This window comes from Notolabrus celidotus, chromosome 23, assembly GCF_009762535.1.
Source record: "Notolabrus celidotus isolate fNotCel1 chromosome 23, fNotCel1.pri, whole genome shotgun sequence".
Taxonomy (NCBI): Eukaryota; Metazoa; Chordata; class Actinopteri; order Labriformes; family Labridae; genus Notolabrus; species Notolabrus celidotus.
In genome coordinates, this window is record NC_048294.1 from 8105088 (window position 1) to 8132353 (window position 27266).

Genomic DNA, 27266 nt, shown 5'->3' on the forward strand with positions numbered 1-27266 from the left:
AATTATGAGTGTCTTGTGTTGCTCTCTGCACAACAAAGTGATTTTATGGACTCATCTGCCTTCATATATACAGTTGATAGTGTCGTGGAATTTTCATAGTCATATATATATGTACAGTATCTCACAAAAGTGTTGCATTTCTGCAAATATTTAATTATATCTTTTCATGGGACAACACTGAAGAAATGAAACTTTGATACAATGTAAAGTAGTCAGTGTACAGCTTGTACAACAGTGTAAATTTACTGTCCCCTCAAAATAACTCAACACACAGCTATTAATGTCTAAACCACCAGCAACCAAAGTGAGTACACCCCTAAGTGAAAATGTCCAAATTGGGCCCAAAGTGTCAATATTTTTTGTGGCCACTGTTATTATTATTATTTTCCAGAACTGCCTTAACCCTCTTGGGCATGGAGTTCACCAGAGCTTCACAGGTTGTTACTAAAATCCTCTTCCACTCCTCCATGACGACATCACGGAGCTGGTGGATGATAGAGACCTTGCACTCCTCCACCTTCTGTTTGAGGATGCCCCATAGATGCTTAATAGGGTTTAGCTTGCTTGACCACTCCATCACCTTCACCCTCACCTTCTTTAGCAAGGCAGTGGCCGTCTTGGAGGTGTGTTTGGGGTCATTATCATGTTGGAATACTGCCCTGCGGCCCAGTTTTTGAAGGGAGGGGATCATGCTCTGCTTCAGTATGTCACAGTACATGTTGGCATTCATGGTTCCCTCAATGAACTGTAGCTCCCCAGTGCCGGCAGCACTCATGCAGACCCAGACCAAGACACTCCCACCACCACACTTGACTGTAGGCAACACACTTTTGTCTTTGTACTCCACCTGGGCGCCACCACACACACTTGACACCATCTGAACCAAATAAGTTAATCTTGGTCTCATCAGACCACAAGACATGGTTCCAGTAATCCATGTCCTTAGTCTGTTTGTCTTTAGCAAATTATTTGCAGACTTTCTTGTGCATCATCTTTAGAAGAAATGTGAGGGGTGTGCTCACTTTTGTGAGATTCTGTATGTAAGAATGTTTAACACTTATATCGTTCCAGTCTAAGTGTCAGGTGCAGTTACTTCCTTTCAATGTCAGCTGAGACTACTACTGGGTGATATGCGAGACAGGGTCACTGTAGTAATCAAGGTCTTTCTCTCTGCTCCTGTCTTTATCTGTATGTTTAGACTGACGTAGACACTAGTGCACCGCTCTTCTTCCCAATTGTTTTGTTTCCTATTGTCCAAATATGGGTATCTAACTTTAGTGTCGTCTTTGGGGATAAAAAAGCACGCCTGAGGAATTATTGTCTTGCAGAACTGACTTGGCATTGCACTGCACTCTCCTGCCTGTGTACTGTTCTGTTATTTCTCCTTGACCAAGTTCTACATAAACTATTTCAACGTAAGCCGTCTCCTGAGTCTTCTGTGTCCAGTGTCCAGTTTATTGATGAATTCCACCTCAAATAGCATCACAAGTTTATATATGAAGCAACATTGTGAACACTCTTTACCTCACACTAACTTAACAGAAGTTAGGTTGAGTTAAGCATTGCCAATATGGCTCCCGCTGACGATTGGCTTCAAAACAAGGCTTCAGAAACAGATGGGTGACGTCAGGGATAGTACCTCCACTGGCTCCCTCTCAAACAATGCATACATTTTAAAATCCTCCTCCTCACCCACACAGCCCTCCATAAGCAGGCTCCCTCCTACATCACCGACCTGCTCCACCACCACACCCCCTCCAGTAACCTCCGATCCACCAACGCCCACCTCCTCTCCCTACCACCTGACACCAAGCACCAAACCTGGGGGGGCAGAGCTGTCTCTGTTGCCGCCCCCTAACCTCTGGAACGCCTTACCACCAAACATTCGAAACTGCCCCAACCTGTCCACCTTCAAATCACTCACCAAAACCCACCTATTTAGAACTGCTTTTAACATATGATTGCTTTTAAATGTATTTTATTCTTGTTTTTATGAATCTGTTGTTATATATGATGTTTTATCCTCTGTGCAGCATCTTTGAGTTTTTAGAAAGCGCTTTATAAATAAAATGTATTATTATTAGGGCCCGAGCACTGACATGCAGTGGCGGCGAAGGCCCTCTTGAAACCCGAGGAATTCTTTTTATTATACTTCCGCCTAGGAGATCGCATTTTTGGAGCCTTCAACATGCACAAAAGCGTGCAAAATTTTGCACACTCAGCCCTGGTGAAAAATGTGAGATTCTTTTGGTCTTGCAAAAACATTCTCACAAATGCGCTCAGTAGTGCCACCTAGAATTTTCAAAAACACCTCCCCGTAGAGGTTATTTTGAGCTACATGCATGAAAATAGATACGCATATTTATGGCATCAGGACGCACAAAAAAGCCTCTTACACCCATATCTGAAACTCAACAGCAAGAGTGCCACCTAGCTTTGAAAATTCCAAATGGCGCCCAAATAAGGGTGCATACTTTTAAGATCTCCTCCTAGGGTTTTTCTCCAATTCAGTCCAAACATGTCTATAGTAGACACATTAACAATTCAAAATCATTACAGGCTTTCCGTTCAGAGTAAAATTGTGGGCATGGCAGGCTTTCAGGCTGTGCATAAAGAACACGTCTTGCCATAAATAGGAAATGGATATTTGGGGGCTCTAAAAGCCCCAAAATCTCACCAAATCATCCTGCGGTGGCTCATATGAGGCGGTGGCTGCAGGTGTGCGAGGGCCCGTTCATCGCTGCTTGCGGCTTTAATTATTATTATTATTATTATACAGTCTGTGCTGGAGAGATTCTAGGTGTACCCCGCCTCTCGCCCAGTGACAGCTGGGATATGCCCCAGCCTCCCGCGACCCAATGGGATAAGTTGTAAAGATAATTCATGGACGCATAGAAGTTGAACAATTGAAATTCAAATACTTCAAACTCAGTTTCTGCCCATAATAGCACAACAAGCCATCTGTTTAACCTCATTCAGTTGTTTTATTATGCATGATTGTCATGAGTACTGGGTTTTATAAAACAGTAAATGTTGCCTCTACATGAATATACTGTAGATTTAGGCCAACATGCAGCAAGGCACCAAATTCCATTTAAAAAAAACATAATGATTTCCAATTCTACTCATCAAACAATGCCTCACTTAGTTTAGTGTTTAAACTGAAGTCAAGGAAAACTTTTAAATTGACTGCTTCCTCTTTAAGGGTCCATATTTTTATTGAGACATTATTCAAATACAGTTAAAGTTATTTAAAGGTTCACTGATGTTGATTCAACTGTTAAAAGACAGAAATGACTACATGGGGCTGGTATAATAAACAACAGTCCTTAGATGGTTAGCATATAAAGTATGCAAACATTGGTTTTGACATGATCGGGAAATGTAGTGTAAATAGACATACTCTTAAAATCACTGGCTACCACTTGTCTTTGCACATCTTAAAAAACACAGGAACCATTAGCAGTCTCTTTAAAACGTTTGCACTCTACATCAAATATCATGATCTACAGTAGCTACTGACTTTGTCAAGATAAAAACATCTTAGTCTCTAACTGAGAACAGAGAGTCAGATTCAAAGTCCGTCTCAGATCACATCGGAGATGGAGGTGGAGTGCAGATGAGGATGGTAGCTGCTGGAGAGTTTAAAGGTGATTCACAAAAGGAGCTTGCTGTACCACACCCAACACAACAGTTTTTATTCTGAGGTCCTAGCTCTCTTTAATCTTGTCCCTGCTCTCCATCAGATGCTCCGTTCTGTGCCGGCGTGTTCTGGGCCTTCTGTGACATATTCAGGGCCAGCTGCATGGCCCACACGCTCAGAGGCCTCATGTATGCCAGGGAGCGGTAGATGCCCTTCTCGCAGTACGCTTCAGGAGTCTGGAAGGCCATGCCTAGTCTCTCCCACACAGTTCGGTAACAGCCCTCCGCCGTGCGCATACCTTCTTCATACATACCCTAAAAAAAACAGCAATAAGACATAAATCAGAATTCTGTGTCAAACCTTTCATTTTCTGCATTCAGGTGAAATGTCATGCACCAATTTGAGTCTTTTTTGGAATGTACTCTTCAGCTCTGTTGTACATTTTTGTTTACAGAAGTAACCTTTTCAGTTTTTATTCTGCCCCTTATAGTGTTCACCACCACATAAAGAAACTGTGGACGCGTCTGATTTTGCTCCTAGAAAGCATTGTTTTAAGATCTTTGATGATTTTTGGAGGCCACATTCAGGGCAAAAAGATGCAGAAAAGTACTCATTAACTTGCTTTATACCAAACATCCTAACATCAGGATTCAGTGCATTCTCAAGACATATATGCCCACACTTACCTCATGGATCATAGTGGCTGCAAGTCCATACACCACTCCGATCCAGACTTCGTCTGACTGAACACTGGAGCGGTCAGCGACCCCTTCTGGGCGCATGCCGTTCACTGCTCCCATCTGACCTCCAGCGAAGCTCATCACATTCAAGTCAAAGACAGATTTTAGTGCAGTCTGGATTTTATCTTTTGGAAACGCCTGTAGAGAGACAGGAAGTGAAGTTTAGACCCCAGAGATTTGGACAATATGCAATCTTAAAGCTAGGGTTGGTAGTCATGGAAAACTAGCAAGAATTTGAATGTAGCATTTCCTCAGGACTCCGTCTAACCCCTCCCCCCCTCCCCTCGGTGCTCCTCCAAAACGACGCCCCAGCTCACATGAACGAGCGCTGGTGCTTCAGGACCATATGATCGTGACTGATTCAAAACCGGTACTTGTGTTTTGCACTATGTCAGCTCATGTCTCACTCAGCGGTAAGAAAACACCAAAATATTATCATAGTGGAAGTTAAAAACACATACAAACATGAAATGTACGCGCAGGAGGCGGGCAGAACGGCAGGACGGGATTTGATTGGTTTCATAATTTGGCTCCTGATGGCAGGGATTGGTTGGTGTTTTCCCAGGTTTACTCCGGCTGTAGATAGCTGATTTATTTCGCTCTTTTTTAAGAACACATTATGTATTGATTGCCATCGGGACATAAAGATCATTTTAACCAGTATAACAAAAAGTGTATCTAAATCTGACTACCAACCCCAGCTTTAAAAACAAGTACCTTCATGTGTTTACAAGTTCAAGAGAAGAATATGTAAGATGATAAATATTCACTCACCTGGTAGTCTCCGTCTCCCAGCCCTGACGCTCTTAGGAACCAGTGTCCAGCACACTGATCAGACATGACACTGTTAGAAAGGTCCCTTCCACTGCTGTCATAGTTGTAGTATTTACCTGAACATGGAACATAAATAAAGAGAGGGCATCTCAAGCAAATAAACAGCTGTGACCGTTTACCGTATATTAAAATAGACATGATTGAGATGGGTGTAGTTCGTTTATACCGTTCCACAGTAGTTTGTCAAAAGCAGCACTGCCCCTGTCCAAAATGTCCCTGTATCGTAGGTATGTCTCCTCGCTGTCCACCAGTCGGGCCATCTTACACATCACACACAGAGATGCCAACCACAGGCCGCCACAGTACGCACTGAGACGCAAACAGACAAAATGTCAGAAGAGGGAGTTATGCTACATTTCTGTAAAGTCAGATATTTTTTCATTAGACCTTTATTTTACCAGGTAATAATGTTTGAGAACAAGTTTTCATTTACAAACATGACCTGACCAAGAGGCGCCAACAGGAACACATACACACAAAGACTCGGTTCAAATATGTTGAAGTTTTAGCTTGAAGGTCGTTAGTGGAGTCAAGGTTGAGAGTTTGAAGGTGTTTTGTAAGTTGTTCCAGTCGTTAGCTGCTGCAAAACGAAAGGAATTACGTCCGAAAACAGCAGAAGTACCAGTGATGAAGAACTTAATGTAGTTACTGGACCTATTGCGATATGAGGCTTGGGTGAAGAAGAGAGGACAGGTAGGGAGGTGTCTTGCCCAGGATTGACTTGTATACGAAATGAAGCCAGTGGTGAAGCCGTCGGGTATGAAGGGAGGGCCACTTCACCAATTTATAGAGATCGCAGTGGTGAGTGTGGAAGGGTGCGTTAGTGGCAAAGCGGATATAAAGAAGTAAGGCGTTTACTAGATAATTTAGCAATCCCCATCAAAACATCAGCAAGGAATCTTGGAGTCATTTTTGACCTGGACTTATGTTTTGAGCCACAGATCAAGTGAGTTGTCCAGTCCTGTTTTTATCAGCTCAGAAACATTTCAAAGGGAAAGTCCATTATTTCACCCAAAAACTTAGAAAAACTCATTCACACTTTTATTTCCTCCTGCCTTGACTCCTGCAACTCACTACACTCCTGTCTCAATCAAAAATCAATTCACGGACTTCAGACAGTTCAAAACGCAGCAGCTCGGCTTTCAACTGGAACTAAAACACATCACCCCAATTTTAGCATCCCTACACTGGCTCCCTGTTGTTTTTAGGATCGATTTTAAGATACTTTTAATCACATTTAAAACACAACATGGACTCGCCCCTCGATACATCCCTGAACTCTTATGCCCCCATAAGTCCAATGTTCCCTGGGAGCTAAGGAAAAGGAGGCAAGGACGACGTGCTGGTACTGAGGTGCAAGTTAAAAAAGACGACATGGACCTGTCCATCCACCCACCGTTATGGGGAATGTAAGATCTATCTACGCTAAGGTGGACGAGCTAACCCAGCACCAGAAGGAATACTGGCAGAGTAGCATCATGCTAACAGAGCTAACACCGGACACGAATGCCACATTGGAAGGATTTCACCTGCTGTGGGCGGACAGGATACAGGAGAGCAAGACTGAACTAACTGGGGAAGAAGGCCAGCTCAGTCCTGGACCCTGTGGAGGTGGTGGCTGACAGGAGAATTATGGCCAAGCTGTTGTCTCTAATGGACTTTTTTTTCTATATACATTCTTGTTGAAATTCTTGTTCTGTACACCTTCTTGTTTGCTGCTGTAACTCCATGAATTTCCCCGTTGTGGGACGACTAAAGGAGTATCTTATCTTATCTTATCTTAAACCAGGACGCAGTCTGAGATCCTCTGGCAGTGCTCTGCTTGCTGTTCCACGGTCTAGACTAAAAACTAAAGGCGACAGGGTCTTTGCTGTCAAAGCCCCCCGACTGTGGAACAGCCTGCCAGAGGAAATCAGACTCTCAGAGTCAGCCCTCATTTTATTTCACTACTCAAGACACACTTTTATAGTAAAGCTTTTATTTTGTGAATTTATTTTAATCTTTAACGTTTCACCTTGTTGCTTTTACTGTCTGTTTGCTTTTATTGCTTCTCTGCTTTTATTGTGTTTTTATTATTTTTGTGAAGCACTTTGTTACTTGTTTTGAAAAGTGCTATACAAATAAAGGTATTATTATTATTATTTAATCTTTGTATACTCAAGCCTCTCACCTTGGTCCAGTTACCGTCCAACCATCATAGGTCTGGTCAGCATATCCAGAGTTTTCTATCAGTCCATCTCCATCCAAGTCGAACTTCATCTCCGACTCCATCACCGCCTGCCAAACCAAACGAGAATTACATATCTGAGCAGCATGTGCTTCTGTTCTGTGTCACTATCCTAGAATACAATGAATCCACAGGGGTCAGTTTTACCTCGCAGACAGGCCACATGTCCCGCAGGTACTGCATGTCCTGCGTGAGATGAAAGTCCCTGTAAACCTGCAGGACGAACTTCAGGTTCAGGTCCTTCCAGTCCGCCGTGTCATGGATGAGGTAGGCGTTCACCCTCTGCCAGGGTTCATCATCTACAAACAAAGTCAGAGACAACTTAAAATCACTACATCAAAGTATTTAAACAAATCATCGAATCATACCTCACTTCAGTCAGAGATTAGGTTAATGAAATGTATCCTACCTGGGTCTCCGATGTCATGAGGGACCACGTTTTTGGCCTTGACAGGAGAGTACTGCCCGCTCATCAGATGAAGCCTCTCCATCGGGTCCTTCTGAACCACACTGCCAGCTGAGGAGAGATTTAAGCTGTAAACTTGGCCCAGGTATCGCTTCTTCTTATAAACTACACACGCTCCAACGCTTCATAAAACCCCTGAAACAGCAGCTTTCTTACCGATGTCATACTGCAGACTCAGAGCTAGTTTGGGCCACAGCATGATGAGTGCAAAGGACGCATAGAAGTGCACATCGTATGTGTTGTACATCCTGTACTCCTGACCTGGGAAACAATAATAGTTTGTCATTTAACTCATTAAAACACGGATATGAAATAGGAAGACGTTTTTTCACTTTTGCTAATTGTAAGTATTTTTAAAATGTAAATGAACTGATCTTGTACTTAAAGTTTGAACTCTATGCTCTTATGTCTGCCTGTTTCTTTGTCTTTTTACCTTCCAGGTAAGCGAAACGTCCGTACTCCTTGATGACATCAGGCTGAGCTGGCAGCCCTCCGTCCTTGCTGCGAATGCCACCGCTGACGTCAGCATCCTCCGGCAGCTCCGTCCACACCGTCCCTCCGTCCGCCACAAAGTACAACTCGTTAAACAGAGCCGACTTGTACCACGAAGGGAGGGAACTGCAACGCACAAATAAACGTATAATTCATCAATAAATGAGCTTTTGTGTCTCGTTTAACCTGCAGAGCTGTGACCTACCTGTCCTGCAGAATGGGTCTCTGCCACTCCTCAATGCTCCTCTCCCACTGTCTGTAGTGTGTGAGTGCGTAGTGACTGAGCGAGGGGGACGCATCTCCTTTAATACCAAAGTAACGAGTGTATCTCCTGTGAAGAGAAAACATACGCACATTGAGGAAGACAGTACAAACATTATCTTTATTATTATTCTTTTGTAAAAGAAAAGTGATCACATAACTCCTCTTCTTAAAACTCTGCACTGGCTCCCCGTTTCTTTTAGAATTGATTTTAAAGTTCTTTTACTTGTTTTTAAAGCTCTTAACATCCTCGCTCCTCCATACATCACAGATCTCCTGTCATTTTATGTTCCAGCTCGATCACTGAGGTCCTCGAATGTTTCCCTTTTTAAATGTTCCTTGTGTGTCTCACTCAAACACCGGCCAGAGAGCTTTCTGTTTTTACGCCCCTAAGCTTTGGAACTCTCTGCTTCTGGACATTAAACCGGCGAGCTCTCTGTGTGTTTTTAAAAGTACACGTAAGACTTACCTTTTTAATTCAGCTTTTAATTTGGAGTAATTTATTTTTAGACCTAGACTGCATTATTATTTTTATTATTTTAATCATTGATTTAACATTTATTTATCTTATTCAATTATTTATTCATCTATTTATTTCCTATATTCATCTGATCTTGTGAACGCTACCTTATTTTTAACCTTTCTTTCCACTGTAACTTATTTTATAAATTTTACTGTGTTGTTTTTATTTTATTTATAATCATGCCTTTTAGAATTTTACCATTGCTGTTGTTTTCTTTCTCTGTGTTATTCTGTGAAGCACTTTGGGCTGCATGTTTTTATGTATGAAAGGTGCTATATAAATAAAGATGAGTTAAGTTGAGTTGAGTTGAGTATTAATTTAACATTTGAAGTCTTAAAAATGTACAACCTCAGCTCTAGATAAGTTGAAAGGTAGTATGATGTTCAGAAAAACAGATGTTGATGCAATTCATTTAACCATGTGTAATAGAAAATAGAGCAAAGACAACGTATAAATGTTAACGTATCAATGTCCACTCACTACCTCCCCCCCTGGACTGTAACACACCCACTACATACAAGGACTCTACCTCAGCTGCTTTTGCACATTAAACCATTTACTTATCTCGAATACTGTCTGCACCTTAATATCATTTGCACTATTATCTATTTACAATGTCCATTTTTAAACTGTCACTGCATTACCTGTACTGTGTACATAGGCTGTTTTTATATAACTGTATTTTATTATATTTCATTGTATTTTATATTTAAATTTTAGATATTTAAGAGCTGGAAGAGAGAAACAGCATCTCGTTTTTCCTGTTTATCTCGTATATATAGTGAAAATTGACAATAAAAACCTTTGAATCCTTTGAATCTTGAATCTTGAATCTTAAAACAGTACATTTTATCGTCTGTTGCAAAATATATGCTAATTTTAAACTGAGAAAAGTTGAGGAAGAAGATCTCCCAACTAATTAGATTGATTCAGAACAGGTTAGTGACATGACCGGGTATAAAAAGGGCACTCCAGAGAGGCTGAGTCTCTCAGAAGTAAAGGTGGGAAAGGTCTGCTGCTCTGTGAGGGACTGCGTGAGCAAACAGTTCAACAATTCCAGAATAATGTTCCTGAGCTCAACACTTTCATCGTCAACAGTACAAAATATCGTTGAAAGATTCAGAGAGTCTGGATACATCTCTGAACAAAAGGAACAAGTTGAGAGTAAAATCTAGGAGTGCTTGTGACTTCTGTGGTGTCAAACAGAGTCAAACAACCACAGCAGAGAAAGAAAACAGTGACAACAGAGCAAATAAATGTAGGACCAGAAACTTGTAGGACCAGTAGGACTACACGACCGAGATGAAAGAGAGGAGATAACTCTTGAGCTTTAAATTCTGGGGATAGTTCAGGCGTTTTTAAATTGTATATGACAGATAGTAGGTAAGGACCCGGAGAGGAATAAAGGAGGGGGTCATTTGCAGCTAAGGTTGCAGTCTGGAATCAAATCACCACTTGGCTGCAAAGGTGTCTGAGAGGAGAAAACCCAGTAATTTCACTTTTATGTTAAAACATGGAGTAATTCAAGAGATAATAAGGACCATCAAATAAATGGGGCTCAGTGCTCAGTGCAAATTTCAGCTTGTTTTAGAGACACCAAAATCCACCCAAAAAAGAGAGATCCGAAAATCCTACAACACAACACTCTGTAAGATTTAAACTTCAGTGTTTGTTGTACCTGATGTGTTCCCTCTCCCTGGAGCCGAAGGTGATTTTGGGCATGTCCCAGGCCAAGCAGAACTCCACAGTGTTGTGTCCCTGAGCCGCCACTGAGCAGCCGACTGCTAACGCCGCCGCCACTTTTTCTCCTTTAGGCGTCGGCGGGCTGGATCCTGCGTAGAGAGAACAGAGAGGAGAGAAAACCAAAAGTTAAAATGTAGGATCTCTGTCAAATTCAAAACTATGAACTTGATCACACAAATGAGAGATCCAGGTTCAGCTGTCCACACCTGACACTAAAATGTGTCTTCCCATTTGTCTCTTGTGACCACCTGTAAATGTCCCAGCTCTGAATGCAATAAAAGTTACCCAACATAATCAACTAATAAAATAATTTGTGATGAGTAATGAGTCCGGATCTAAATCCCTTTGAACACCTGTGGAGAGATCTCAAAATTGCTGTTGCAAGAAGGCACCCTTCAAATCTGAGAGACCTGGAGCAGTTTGCAAAAGAAGAGTGGTCCAAAATTCCAGTTGAGAGGTGTAAGAAGCTTGTTGATGGTTATAGGAAAAATGTGGTTTGAGTTATTTTTTCCAAAGGGTGTGCCACTAAATATTAAATTGAGGTTGCCAACAATTTCGTCCGGCCCATTTTTTTAATTTTGTGCAAAATTATGTCAATTTGGGCTTTTTTCTTCTGTTTTTTTGTGTTGTTCCAATGCACATAAATGAATAAACATGTGTATAACAAAAACATTTTTAATTGCAACAATTTCTGGGAGAAATTGTGTATTTTCTTGAAAAAATCCAGGGGTGCCAATACATTCGTCCATGACTGTATATGTTCGAGTTGGTTTGAATATTGCGACAGATTTAGTGGGGGCAGATTTGAAAACGAAAAAGTAATTTCCTTTCCGTTTTCATTTCAATTGTGTTACAAAATGTGACAGCTTGAACATGAAAGTTAAAATGACAAAGGGAGGATTGCTTTTTCATTTTATTTTTCAGTAAAAAAAAATTATAAATAGTTAAATAGTTTAGGAGGGGCATTTTTTGAAAATTAAAAAGCAAATGTTAATATATTTTTCATTTTAATTGTGCGACATGATTAGCATAGTTGTAGAGGCAAATGAAAATGCAAATTGAATATTCATTTTAATTATGAGTCAAATAATGAGCACATATTTAGAAAATTAAAAAGCATTTCTTTTAATGCAATTTAACTTTCAAATTTGTTTTTAGTTTTAGTACATACTGTATATGCTTCCATATGTTTTCAGACACAGCAAAGGTGTATTATAGCAGAGAAATCAAGCAACATATCAGGCCAAATCTTTGGTATGGAGACATGGCGGTCCTTCAATGTGGCCCTGAACACATCAGCGTACAGTAAGCTACAAATATGGACAAATGTGTTGTGGATTTCTTTAAACCTGTACTTATGGCTGTTCCCTTGTAGTCGGATCAGACTACCAGAAATAAAACAACTTCACTTCTTTCTACTAATTCTATGTTTCTGTGTCACGTTGAGTCGACTTTAACCCAAGACGTATATAATACACTGTGAAACTCCCTCCACCGACCTGTAGGAGAGTCCAGCCGTCCGTCAGTGATGAGGTCACTCCACAGGCCGCTACCGGTTCCCTTTGGACTGAACGCCGTCTGGTGACTGACCTCTCTGTCCGGCTGTACAAATATGCACACACACACACAAACACACTTTTCAAATCCAGCACTTAATCCTGATTAAAGCCACAGATTTCTAAACCGGCTGGACTTTTTGTTTTTGTAATCTTGTTTACTTTCTGAGAACTAGTTGTACAGTTTTCTGCACAAGTTAAAAACCTTGAATCTGCTTCAATCAGACCTTGAATAATTCAAACCTGCTCTCGGGCGGCGATGGACAGAGTGTAAGGGTTCACTGTGGTGCAGTGGTGTAACAGGACCCCAGACACCGCCTCCCCCTCCTTCTCCAGGTGGAATGGTTCGTTCCAGTGTCCCCCGCTCTTGTCGTCTTTGTGTCCCGACCCGTTGACCATAGTGAGCATGATGGAGACCTCCAGAGCGAAGTCGTTCTTGTTCTCTATGTCCCACACGAACACTGCGGCAGGGATGCTTGAGTCCTGAGAGAACGGAGATACAGGATCGATTAACGGTGTTGAAATAATGTCTCGTATAAGCAAGCTAGTTATTGAGGCAGCTTGTTGGGGTTTATTCAGTTATGTTGAGAAGTTAATTTGCAAAAAATGGATGAAAAAGACAAAACCTTTCTTTTCGTTCCTAAATATTTTCACTTCTGTGCACTTCATGTGATTTTAAACCTAAATGATCTGATTGATTGTGTTGGAAAATGCCTCTTTATTTTCTAATGAACGTTCTCTTATTGTTATATTTTGTTCTTGAAAAACGATGAGTCTCTCACTACATGTGAAATTGTGAGCAAAGATCAACAGTGAAAAGAAATAGGAGGTCTCAGACTATAAATATCTGACCCTAACTCCTTTGTTCAGCACCAATTTCAATTTTTTTTAATTTAATCTTTCTCTGTGCGGCCACCATTTTTTTTATGTATTATCAGTGTAATGTAATTTGGCTTTATTCAACCCTTCTCGTTGATTGGATTAACACAGTGAGCGAAAGATCATTCATGATCATGTTGACTTAACACTCCTGTTATGTTGCGGGTCAAATTGACCCTTTTTAAAGTTTATTTTAGGCAATATATGCCTTCCAAACCAGCTAAATGCAGCATCAAAATCTGAGCAGCATGTGACAAAAGTGGTGTTCAACATCACTTCATAAAAGTAAAAATAATACAAATGTAAAATAAAATTTACAAAAATCTATGTCATGTCAAATGATTGTATTTATATTTAGGGCTTTCCAATGTACATTAAAAAAAGTTTTTACATTAATTTTTAATGAAAAACGAGTGAGTTATCCTCATTGAACCATGATCTGTGAGAATTAAAGAACACCAATGGATTAAATCTTGATTTAAATTGTTAGTAATGAAGTTAAAAATAGGTTTAAAAAAATGTGTATTGGGATTCTTTTGGGTTCTGACACTTTTGGATAATTGAATATGCCCCGGGTCAAATTGACCCAGAAACATTATTGCTGATCCAGAGAAACGAACATAACAGGAGGGATAAACAAGTTCTTCGGCGCCTTGAGGATACGTTTGTTTTATTGCTGTGACTTGTTTGGGTTATATTTAAAAGTAATGCACCTGCAGTGAGATATGATCAATCTCATAAAAATATATCTTAGTTATACTCAAAGGAGTTATGCATATATGGGGTAGAAAATGAATACAACATTTTGTAGTTTAAAGAAATATGCTGAAAATATTTCACTTTATTTCCCAAAAATCTTAATATGATTAAAGCTCCTGTGTGGAGTTTTTAGTGGTAATGAAACAGGAAGAAATTAATACAAATGTCTGTCTTCGACCTTCAGAAGCAAACTAGACCATCAGCAACACAACTGTTTATTTCTATAGACTTATTTTTAAAGCCTCTATCTGCTGCCATGGGGTAGGTGTCGAAGTAAAAGCCAAAACAGCCTTGTTTACATTTTCCACGGCAAAGTGTCTAAATGAGTGTTAGATTTGGCTGTTAGAGAAAGCAGGATGATGTTTCTGAGTGTTTTTTTTTTGCTAAAAACATAACTACATGACAGAGAATTGGCGTGCACACTCAAAGCTACTCAAAAACAACTTGGTGCTGACCCAAAGTGGAAAATATAGTTGAAAAAAAATGTATTTTCTTCTTGCTGCTGTCAGATTATTGACATCAAAATTTTGTCAACTTATTTGCAAGGAAAAACATAACTAAACATGACCAGGACAGAATTAGGAAAGCAATAAAGGGTACTGCTTTCTCCACAGGGGGCGCCAAAATCAGCGTAAACCCAACCCTCACAGGAGCTTTAACTTTATTGAAGTTTAAAAGCAGTATCCACACTCTTCATGATGTTGAAGATCAGAGTATCATGACTAAATGTTGGATTAAATTAAGTTCCCAGGATGCCACAGTTACCTGGTAGTCATGTGGGATGACTGGCGAGATCTGTCTGCAGGTTAGAGTCACGTTCTGTCCTGGCAGATGATAGACGGTCCAAGCTCGGGGGTAGAGGGCGTGGTAGAAGGCGAACTCTCCGCAGTAACCCCAGTTCCAGCCTTGTAATGTGGGCGGACGCTCGACAGAGAGCACCTGCTGGTAAACCGTTTGTCCCCCTCGCCGCAAGCATACTGTAAACTAAAAAAGAGAGAAAAGAAACATTCATTTCTTTGATTTCTTTCTCTTTCATTCATTGTGGGATTAATTTCCCACAATGACCTCTGACAACCCTGGGGCAAAATGTCTAAACCTGAATGTGCATCCAACTTCTGGTTTTGCTTTTAAGTGGAAAGTACTTTAGTGACATGAGAGCGCTTTTTTCCAGGACAAAAGGAATCACAGCCGCCCATACACTGCATTCTTGTCTGCTTAGGGAGGAATCTGCTGTGACTCCCTAACAATAGATTTGTCCCTGCTTGAACTCCAATGTTGCAGCTTTGGCAATATGTGGATGTGATATTTCAAAGTTTAAATTCTTCTAGAATTGGAAACAGCAGCAGAAAAGAACAAAATAGATCAATAAATGTGGACATTCTATTCTTTTATGAAGCCCAAAGCAGCCCTGTAGGGGAGATAAGTGCCTGCTTATCAGCAATATAGAGTCAACAGGCTGCATGAGTTATCATTGGACTTTGAAGATATTCAGATAAGTAAGAAGGCGGAACGCAGGCCATATAGGGACCAAAATACAAAAAACATAGACATCATTTAAGTCATTCTGTATGTGTGCTTTGAAACAGGTCTAAACCTCTTTGGGATCCTGTTTACCTGGTTTGCTATAACAGTTTTGTAGTGATACATTCCAGGGTTGAGCTGCCACCTGCAGAACTCCCCCCTCCAGCCCCTGGTGATAGTTCCTCCTCCGATACCACCGAGTGGAGCACCTGCAAAACATGACAGTATAAAGTCAACATCAAGAAACAGCAGATTAACAGATAATCCTAAACACATTTTTAAGGCTACAAAATAGATTTCTAAGCACTGATGGGAACACAGAACATTTTGGAGCCACAGACAAACAGAAAAAGAAGCAACTACAGAAGATGTTTGAAAATGTGGACCCTTTGCCTTGTATCCTTTTCATATCGACACAGACTATTTTAAAGCTCCTGTGAGGAAGTTCCAGTTTAGGTGCATTTCGACCAAGAGTTCTGGGGTCTTCTAGCCCCCAGAACTATTTCCCTGGAACTACAAGGTTCCTGTGCCCCAATTGTTGTCTGCGTTTCGACCACGGGCTGAAGTCCCGGGTAGATTGTGCAAATCAGGCCAGTGACGTATGGATGGAAACAAATATATTAAATAATATTTTAAAATCTTAATAAAAAACTAAACTAGTATGCATTCCCAGGCACTCCCTTTGTGTTTCAACAACTTTGTAAACTCCACAAACACTGTTACATTCAGCCAAAAGGCTTTTCAGGGGGAGATTATCTACCCCTGAACTAAATTTAGACCTTGGTTCCTCCAGTCAAAACGCATGTAGTTCAGGGGTAAAGTCCCTGCGGTCGAAAAAAGCCTTCTGTGTTTATTCTGGCGCCCCCTGTGGACAAACCAGTACATCTTATTTCTTTACTGCTTCTTTTTATGTCGATGAGGGAGTCATATAATTCAATGAAAGTTTTTTTTAACATGCAAATGACTGGTTAATATTCTTTGCCATGGAAAATGTCAACAAAGGCTGTTTCAGCAGTGAGCAGGGTACCCCCTACCCAAGGTTTCAGACATTAAAAGTAACCATACAGAAAAAGTTGGACCTTATGTGGATGTTTTGGTTTGTTTCTGCAACTCATGTAGAAACCTCAGCATTCATTTTAGTCTTTTTCTTAACCCGCTAAAAACTACGGTGGCCCTGAGAGCTCACAGCACTGCAACTGAAGAAAACACATGCAAAAAGACAAAACACAAGCAAATTAAGAAAACATCTTCAACAACACATAAGCAGCACTTAGAAAACGTGCTGCAAAGACCACAACACAACGGAAGCGTTTCCAGAGGACACTTTAAAGTGATGCACACATCCGGACAGGCTTGTTGTTGACGCGGAAACACTTACTTTTTTATTTTATTTTCCAACACCACTGATGGGAAGAGGACCTTAATAACGCTGTGACTCAAAATTTGCGTCAACAACAAGCGTGTCCGGACGTGTGCATCACTTTTAAGTGTCCTCTTGAAACGCTTCCTTTGTGTTGCGGTCTATTTGCAGCGCGTTTTCTAATTTGTTGTGTTGTGTTCTTTGCAGCACGTTTTCTAAATGCTGCGCATGTGTTGTCAAATTGATAAAGATGTTTTCTTAATTTGCTTGTGTTTTGTCTTTTTGCATGTGTTTTCTTAAGTTGCAGTGCTGTGAGCTCTCAGGGCCACTGTAAAAAAAATCCTCACAGGAGCTTCAAGTTCAAGAGATGTCTACAGAAAAAAAAAAAAAGGGCCAAAACCAAACTTTATGTAACCGAAGAGAAAGCAGTTTTCTGTCGCTTTCCAAGCAATCAGCTGCAGTTACTTCCAAATTACTTCTAAAGACCTTAACTTTGGAAGTTAAAGGGGTCAACTGAGGTTTTGGTCAAAGATTAGACTGGATTATTGCTCAGAATTACACTAATATTCCATGAAACTCTGAGATATGTATGAACCTGGTTGTTTATCCCTCTCAAATTCAGCCTTCAATCGTTAAAATGTTGTAAGAGTGACCCAGACTCACCGTATATTTGGCGTAAAGGCTGAGCACGAAACATATCAATGAATGGAGCTTTCTTTTCCACCTGGGTCTTCTTGTACCACCATTTTAGATACCTGGATGAACACATTCACAGGATACAGTGCACTTGTTACCTTACAGTCATTAAGTAAGTGAGAAAATGGATAAAAACGCATGTAATTCATGAAGTTTGTCCTCTTAGCTACAGTCATGTGGAGTCATCAAATGAGTTTCAAATCAACCATAACAAGCATGAATGTCACTGATGAAAGCGTGCTTCTTTTTTCCTCGCCTACTCTAGTATTTTGAGCCAAAGCTGGAGCAAATGGTTAATTTGCAATTCCCAATATACACACACATGGAAGCACACACACACACACGTACACACAGGCAGAGACACAAAAGAGGGAATTGTTGCAACAGCATAAAGGAAGCACTTGTAAGAGAGGGAAGTGAAGTCGAAGCTGCAACTTTCCACTTCATCAGAGGGATTCTAACAGTTCATTGTGTGTGTGTGTGTGTGTGTGTGTGTGTGTGTGTGTGTGTGTGTGTGTGTGTGTGTGTTTGTGTGTTTGTGTGTGCGTGTGCGTGTGTGCGTGTGTGTGTGTGCGTGCGTGCGTGCGTGCGTGCATGCGTGCGTGCGTGCGTGCATGCGTGCGTGCGTGCGTGCGTATCAGATGATTTATAGTGGAAGAGATGACTTAGACTATATTACCAATGGGATAAAGGTTAGTCCGCTTTATGCCCTGAACTTTGCTCTGACATACTAGATTTTCTGCTACTATGTCAAAACAATGAAAGGCTTTTGTAAGTTTGGTGTTTAGTGCTCAGAATAACCAAACAGACGTATTAAACAAGCTAATAAAACCAGCATATTAACATGGAAACACTCTGAGGCATGACATACGCTCTTATCTCAATCTTTGGTGTCCCTGAGGACTTAACTCGCTTTTCTGTCAGGGAAAGAAATATCATTGCTTTGCCTCTCTTGCGGCCCGCTGACTCATTCGTCTACAATGGAAGGATCATAAACCGCCATCAGCAAATTCCTGGCTACAAGACCTAATGTCCTTCCTCTATTTAGAGAAAATTAAGTGTAGTTCTAGAGGTTGCTCAGGTAATTTTAAAAAGACCTGGGGTCCTTTTCTGTCATTTTTAAATTCTATTCCCTCTCTTGAGGAATAATGTAATATATGTTTCATAGGCCAAGCTGTCCTTCCTGTTTTCTTATATTCAAGATACCATTTCAAAATACATTGGAATGGACTCTAGTGGTTGTCGTACGATGTGTTCTTGTTTGTCTGTAAAAATAGAAAACTGGGTAACATGCACTTTTTGATTTATGTATACAGCAGAAAAACCTAATAAAAATATATCATAATTAAAAAAAACTAGTAAATGAATGAAGCTAAAAAAAAAGGTAGTTTGAGATACCTAGCATCATGTCATCTCTTCAGTGTTAGTTGTTAATAAATTCCCAAACTGACAAATTTGAAGTTGTACTATTGACCCGAGTCAGTGTTTAGCCTTATTCATGTAAAGTATCAAAATATTGGATGCTTATAATTCAATGATGTCAGAGGCATTATTGGTAAATTGTAAAAAGAATTGACCCTTATGAATAAGAATACAACAACATCCCTTCTCTTAAATGTTAGTTAAGGTTGTCTTCATCTACTTCTTCGTCTACTCTCTGCATTGTCAGAAGTCAAAGCAGGCAGTGACCCAGCAGCCTGATTCTCAGCATTATGACCTACTTTACTCCCAAATAATCAATACCGTTTCAGCCACAAAAGGCCATCTGCTTTTTGTGAAGAAGATACCGTGCAACTGCAAAAAAAAAAACCTACCCTGCGTGTCTGTGTGAGGCACAAAAAATAACTTCACAGGAAGGCTACACAATGGTGTGCATGTAGCGCTTCACTCAGGACAACATGAATGGGATGGAGTTATCAGAGGCCAAGTCAGGTTTCTCTATTGTCATGTTGTTGATGTTGTGCAGCTCAACTGGAAAGCAAACAACGGGGCTGACCCTGACCCAACTGAGTGTACACTAGGTCAAGTACTGTAACAAAGTAAGCCTGCAGCTAACCTATATAATAACCTGTGCTATTCATACTAGTAACTCAATAAACAGTCAAATCCGTGTCATAGTAATTGATATCCACTGACATGATACATTCACCTTTCAGAGGATTCAGGTAGAAGCCAGACTACTTCCTTTATACCAGAATACTGACATATTTAACCCTCCTATTATCCTTGGGGTCAATTGGACCCCAATCAATGTTTAACGTCTCTAGATGAATGACTAACATCATTTTTTTTGGCTTCATATTTCATGACTTTTCCTAATTTAATGGGAACCCTACATAAGGGTTGACATCCAACATCAGTTTTAATGCATTCTTCATAGATGGGAGTTGGAGGATGACTTGTTTATTTTTTCTCTCTCTGCTTTTTGTTTGTTTGTTTCTTTTGTTTTTGCTAATCTTACTTTCTTAGATAAGATTAGATTAGATTAGAACTTTTACTTGTCCACAATGTGGAAAATTGCCTTCGACAAGAACAGAGAGAGTGCTTGGGATTCTTCCTGGTGATTGCCAGCAGAATTCCTTTAAGGAGCTAGAATAAAATATGGAGTATAAAAATATAAAACATATGTACATACACATACATAAGAACACATATGTATACACATATATACTGTATATATCCATGTAAGTACGCATGCACATAGACACGTACATACATACATACATACATAAATCCTTCGAAGTCCTTAAATTATTCAGGCCCCTGTAAACTCTGGACGGGGGACAGGCAGATGCTGCAGTTTGCTATTTATTTGGTTTGCTAAAATTGAAATTGAAATGTTTGGTTTGATTTTGCAATCTAAGAATTTAATAATTTAATTGCGCTTGGAACAAAATAGTTCTTTGTGGCTCGTGGCAGTCTAAAACGCCGACCTGAAGGGAGCAGTTCAAAATGGCAGTGCAAAGGATGGGACGTGTCACCTGTGACATGTGTCATGTATTTTTTGAGTCAAAGGTTTGTTATGATTGCTGTTATTATTGTTATCTAATTTATTTACTATTTTTTCTTTTCTGTACTTGGGGGAAGTGGTGACAGTACATATCTTTGTCTGAAAATCTGCTTTGTACACAAAATGAGCCTTGAATTTTGTCGTTTTGTTCTGAAAATGATAAAATAATAAAAACATATATTGAAAAATAAGTGCTTTTAAACTTTTACGTTCATTAAAAAAGTTGAATCAGTATGTCTACTTTTACCAGAGTCTTCCTTACATACATATTTAACTTCTACTTGGGTAATGAATGAGTGTAGTGTTGCTTTCCTCTTAAAGCTTATATATAATGCAATGGTTAAAGTTTTTGCACATCTCGCTAGCTTGTTTGTTTGTTTGTTTGTAGTTACAGTCCAAAGCACAAAAAGCCAGATTGTTTCTACTTATATAATTTCCATTTATAGTTTCACTCCTTCCTGTGTAACTTCTATTGTATGCTAACCTTGTTTCACCTCTCACTTACTGATTCACAGTTGAAGGTGTGACTCTACCTGGTTTGATTAATGATTCTGTTTGCATACTTTACAAACATTCCCCTCCTGCTGCGGCTGCTGCTGCGGCTGCTGCGGCTGCTGCGGCTGCTGCGGCTATATTACTATCACGTTACCCTGTGCAATAATTAACAAAGGTTGCCATGGAGGTAAAGCAACCAAGACACACCTGGAGTGAGAATATATCATAAGTGTTAGCTTAAGCTTACAGGGGAGTGCAGGATGTTTGTTTTGCATTCAACATTGCAACTGATTTATGAAAGAGTGACAACAGTTTTAGCGTTTGAACAGGACTTAGTCGTGAAATATGAAATAACGCCCAACTGTTGTCACAAGACAGAGGTTTAAGGATCTGAAAAATCCACGTGGGAGCTGATGTAGAAAAAAAGGAGGAAGAAGAAAGAGCTGTTTAAGTCATTTAGTTGGGAATAAAGGTGACAAAGTGAGATTATGTCAAAGTTCGTATTCTCTTCACTTGTTATCGTTTCAAATAAATCTATAAAAATCACCAAAAGCAGAACTGGGTTCAGATCAATTTCAGAGTCCTGTCTTAAGCAACACTCTTGAAGACTAAACTGGGTCCAGATCAATTTGTTAGTCCTGAGTTAAGCAACACTCTTGAAGACTAAACTGGGTCAAGATCAATTCCAGAGTCCTGAGTTAAGCAACACTCTTGAAGACTAAACTGGGTCCAGATCAATTCCAGAGTCCTGAGTTAAGCAACACTCTTGAAGACTAAACTGGGTCAAGATCAATTCCAGAGTCCTGAGTTAAGCAACACTCTTGAAGACTAAACTGGGTCCAGATCAATTTGTTAGTCCTGAGTTAAGCAACACTCTTGAAGACTAAACTGGGTCCAGATCAATTTGTTAGTCCTGAGTTAAGCAACACTTTTGAAGACTAAACTGGGTCCAGATCAATTTGTTAGTCCTGAGTTAAGCAACACTCTTGAAGACTAAACTGGGTCCAGATCAATACCAGCATCCTGACTTAAGCAACACTCTTGAAGACTAAACTGGGTCAAGATCAATTCCAGAGTCCTTAGTTAAGCAACACTCTTGAAGACTAAACTGGGTCCAGATCAAATCCAGAGTCCTTAGTTAAGCAACACTCTTGAAGACTAAACTGGGTCCAGATCAATTCCAGAGTCCTGACTTAAGCAACCCTCTTGAGGACTAAAGTGGGTCCAGATCAATTCCAGAGTCCTGAGTTAAGCAACACTCTTGAACTGATAACTGAGAGAAAATGTTGCAGGCAGGCCGTATCTCTCTGCGTCTCAGATGACAGCAGGCTGCTGAGAAAACAAACCCGACAGGCCCCACAGATGTTTAGACCTGAACTGGATTTTTTTTGTTTTATCGCTGCAGGGGAATCTTTAATTGAGAAGCACAAATTTGTGTTTGTGAACTCTCTCCTACAACTTCCTGTCTTCACTGCTGGAGAGGTTTTTGATGTCATGGAAAAAGAAACAAAGTGCAGCTTGAACTACAAGCTGATCCGAGAGAAGAAATGTGCTGCGTTGAATTTCCACATTTAATTTATAAAGGACTCTCTGTGAAGAGTCTTATTACTACATTAAGGCATGAAACATCCCCACTTATCTATAATCTGTACTTTATAGACTAAACTAAAAGGTTTACCACAGGTTGGGAAGAACTTTGCAACCCCTCAATGATGTGTTTACTCTGCTCCCCCTGTCGCTTATTCCTTTAAGCATTGCTAAGAAGTCAACTAGATGATAACTTCTTATTGGGTTACTGTGAAAATTCTCAAACTGGAAAATGTGTTGTTTTATGTGAGAAAAATCCAGTATCATTTGTTGGAGCTTGAACCATCTTAAGTCTGAACATCTCTCTCTGTTGTGGTCTGAGAAATATGACACTGAGGCCTAATAGCTCCTCAGGTGTTGCACTGTGGAAGCTGTTTGTTTACGACATACAGAAACTAAGGTGCTTTGTAATCTGGAGGTGTAAACCACGACCAACAGAGAAAGGAGTCTTTAATGTGGTTTAACTGTGGGAAAAACCTGTTATAAAAAATAGTAAATTTGCATTGTTTCGAGCACTAATCGCTGTATGGTCGACTAATCAAAGTATAAGACCGAAAAAAGGTTTAAAAATAGGATGAGCGCATCAATTTACCTATTAAACGCCAGCTAAGCTTTTACTTCATCATTGTGGGCGTGAAATGCTGGTCATGTGTTGTGTCTAAGCTAAAGCACAACCACTTTTCACTAGCTGGTGCTACAGCTACTGCCTTAATGTCGTAACCCTCTCTACTACCTGGATGTAAACAAGCTCAGATGATAGATGTGATATTGTACCATGATGAAGTTAGGCCGTATTTTGATCTAGAGAATGGAGATAGAGTTGTATGTAGGCTGTGTCTGCTTAAAATGGGATATAACCACTGGGCGTGTGGATGTTAACCTGCATGAGGACCATAGACTGTATAAATAATGGACGTAGTATCCCTGGCGTCACCTATCGGTTTCTGAAGCGCCAATCGTCAGCGGGAGCCATATTGGAAATGCTGAGCTAAACTTAACTGCTGTCGAGTTAGTGTGAGGTAAAGAGGCGGGGTTTGCGCCTCCTCGCCAACAGCCACAGTGTTCCCGCCTGTCAATCAAGTCAGTCGTGTCCTCGTATCTTAATATCTTATGAACCATTGCATTTGAAAAAAATTCACCCCCGCACAGTGTTTGTCGATTAGCTCTTTAAGCCAGAGCAGTTTTTGGAACCAGGCTGTAAACATGTTTATTTCTGCTTTAAAGTTCGTCTTTTTTGAATTGGTGTGTATGTGGTTTCCAGTGTTTCTTCAGCCAGCCTCACACAGACGCTCAATTAACTGCAGTTCATAACACTTCCGCATGGGCTTCATATTTTGAGACCAGAGGTTGCCCTAGTTGATGAGGACCAAAGACTGGTGGGTGCTAGCTCTGCTAATGTTAGACACACTCAACAAACTGTTTTTATGTTTACCCACAGATTGTGACTTTACCATGCTGAATAAATTGTGCTCAATTTGACTGTTTCCAGAGTGTTGTCTTACCTTCAACTAGTCTGTTAGTCAGAAGTTAAATCACTGTTTGAATAACTATGAAATTCATCTCTTAAAAACAGAAAGGCACACCTGCATTGGTTACAAGTGAAATGAAGAGTCAAATAAAAGATCCTTGTATTTGTTGTTTCAGCCTTTGAAGGATGAGCTCCACTATTCATCTGTAAAACGGACTATAAAACTCTGCCCTCAGGTTAGTTTGATCCACCTCACAACAACTCCTTTCTGTTTCAGAGTATGTCAATAAACCGTACTCATAAAGTAACCGCACGAAAATTAGACCAGTCTTTAAATGTGAAACATTAACAGAATGTTTCTGAACACTTGGAAGTTATTTCAGTGGTGTGCATTTTTTAGTGTTTGAGATTTCCTAATTTTCACAGGCAGATTGCAGAGGCATTGAATTTCGTTTTGATGCAATAGTAATTAAGTGCTTACGTTGGTTTTTCTGCGTATTGGGACACCTTTTCTTGTCTCAAATCCCTAAAATCTGTACGACCTTTGCTTACATTGTAATAATTAAGGTTATGACCCACCTCTTTCATTTGTGGAATAGTCTCCTGTTTCATGTTGAGTCCATCACTAGAGGATTTTAAATCAGCCCCACCTATTTACTCTCACTTCTCATTTAGTCAAATATATCCTGCAAATACTCTTTCCCTTTAATGTGCTTTTTATTCATTTCCCCATCCTTCCTGTTCTGTCTTCTTAAATGTTAATACTAATAATGATAATAACAAATAATCCAATTAAATTTCAAGTATTTCTTACATTTCTTTTATCATGTATCATGTAACGCAGCAGCACGTCTGGTCTTCAACCAGCCTAAGACAGCTCATGTCACTCCCCTGCTCATCTCACTACACTGGCTTCCAGTTGCAGCTCGCATCAGATACAAAACTCTAATCATGACTTACAAAGCAGTAACCAAAACCGCTCCAGTTTACCTGGAACCCCTCATCCAGGTCTACTGCCCTTCTCGCCTGCTACGCTCAGCCTCTGAAAAGCGCCTAGTGCTTCCAGCACATAAGGCCTCAAAATCACTAGCTTGACTCTTCTCTTCTGTTGCCCCTAAATGGTGGAATGAATTGGTCAACTCCATTCGATCTGCAGAGTCCCTCTCTACCTTCAAAAGACAGCTAAAGACCCAGCTCTTTAGGAAGCACTATGCACTTAGCTAGACTGTTCTCCACTGTTGTCCCCAGTGGCAGATCATGTTGTCCAGCTAAAGTTGACTCGCACTGTCCTGCTCTACTCTGAGAATCTATGTTCAGGTCTGGAGTGACCCAGCACTTGGTACTTTGGTCATTATTGTGGTGAGGTTAATTGTTGATGAAGATAATGGAAGGTCTTAAATTATTTGGTTGCTTCATTGTAGATGTTCCTTCTTTTATTATATATAATAAAAAAATAATAATAAATAAATAAATCCTTATTTACTTTTGTGCATTGCCTTTAAACTGCTTGGCAGTACCTGCACCCAAATGGACTTGAAGCACTTTGTTACTCGTACTGATCTTGTTTCCTCTTGTCTAGATCTTTGCTTGTGTTGTTAACATTGCAACATTGTAACATTGTATACCTTCAGGCAGACACTTATACCCTGCACTGACTGCAGAGCACCTCCTGTTCTTTTCTAAAGTGCTACATTAAATGAAGTGGTCTCATATGGAGGGACAGAACATCTCACCTGATCCCAAGGCCGACATGCTCCAAAACATTGGACAGCGAGACGTCTTTAGCCTGAAAGGGTTTCCTCTTCTCCTTGAACTCGTGTGCCAGACAGATCCGCCAACCCTCCTTGGGAACTCCATATCCTGTTTCCTTGGAAACATACCTGCTCATCAGGTCTGCAGTGGACTTCTCACCCCAGTCTGAAGACATTTTTTGCAGGATATGGAACAAAACTTATCTTAAAGGAGTGAGTGGGTAAAGGGAGCTTGTTGGAGACAAGGTTTCACCACCTTTTGTTTATACAGTCCGTTTCAGAAGAAAGCAGCATGAGGCGTTGATATCTTTAAGTGGATCAGCCTTTAGATCATTCCTGTGGGGTAAACAGGTTCTCAACTGGCAGCTCTGAATGCCTCCAGGGACAAGAACCAAGCATGAGATGATAGCTGCAGTTCATGGAGGTCCTACAGTCATTATACTGTTATTACAGTCCACTAAAGAGCACACAGCCCCTACAGAGGTTCATATCCTCGGGGACATTTTGCATCACCCTCTGGATTCCTGTGTTCAGAGATTGGCAGAACCCGTTCCCCCCTTTCACATGGAGTCCGGATGTGTGGATTCCAGCTGACAGGAAGTATTACGTATGCCGATCCAGTTCACTCAGCACCTGCAAAGAGAGCCAAAAGAATGGTGCAATGGTTAAAAAGTAATGATCAAGTGAACCAGGTGGGCCCATACAAAGTAAGCATCTCAGTACCCGCAGACTGGCACTGTTTCACCTTAATTCATCATGTAACGCTGGCAACAGTCCCCTTTGGATTATAATCGTGAAACATAACCTAACTTTGATCTCAATGAAAGCATGAGAGAGGATATACGTGCTTTATACATACCGTAGAGAAAGCGTCATCACCCTGCTGCTGCTCCAACCCGACTTCTGTCAGAACTCTGCAGCCTCTTCTAGCACGTCCCTCTGTACAACATGTAAACAGCACTCCCTCTGCGCTGTCTTTCAGGTGACATGTCTACACCACTGTCAGGAGATTGTATTCCCAAACCTCAGTTTAGCTACTTTTCATACCGCAACTAAAACATAAAAATGTTTACATTTTGTTAGAATGAAGTGGAGTCAAAATCAGAACTCACTTTGGTCACTTCAAAATCATATAATACCTGACAAGCTTTAATGAGGGATAAAAAATATCCGCAGAGATGGCAGCGTCACTGAGGAGCCTGTACCATTCGGAGTGAACAGGGGGGGTTGTTTTCATGTAGTAATTCAAACATTC

At 40.4% G+C, this 27266-nt stretch overlaps 1 protein-coding gene across 1 annotated transcript; it reads right to left on the reverse strand.

Moving 5' to 3' along the window:
* Positions 1-3199: 3199 nt before the first annotated feature.
* On the reverse strand, positions 3200-27248 carry gba2 (glucosidase, beta (bile acid) 2). Its single transcript, XM_034677016.1, has 19 exons — positions 27151-27248; positions 26871-27063; positions 25994-26644; positions 17668-17759; positions 15738-15853; positions 14889-15107; positions 12729-12968; positions 12429-12531; positions 10865-11018; positions 8608-8733; positions 8344-8528; positions 8067-8171; positions 7854-7961; positions 7592-7743; positions 7388-7494; positions 5384-5526; positions 5158-5273; positions 4330-4521; positions 3200-3957 (listed from the first exon to the last, which is right to left on the reverse strand). The coding sequence occupies exons 3-19, from the start codon at positions 26185-26187 to the stop codon at positions 3721-3723; spliced, it is 2589 nt and encodes an 862-aa protein (XP_034532907.1). The 5' UTR covers positions 26188-26644; positions 26871-27063; positions 27151-27248; the 3' UTR covers positions 3200-3720.
* Between the last annotated feature and the right edge of the window lie 18 nt (positions 27249-27266).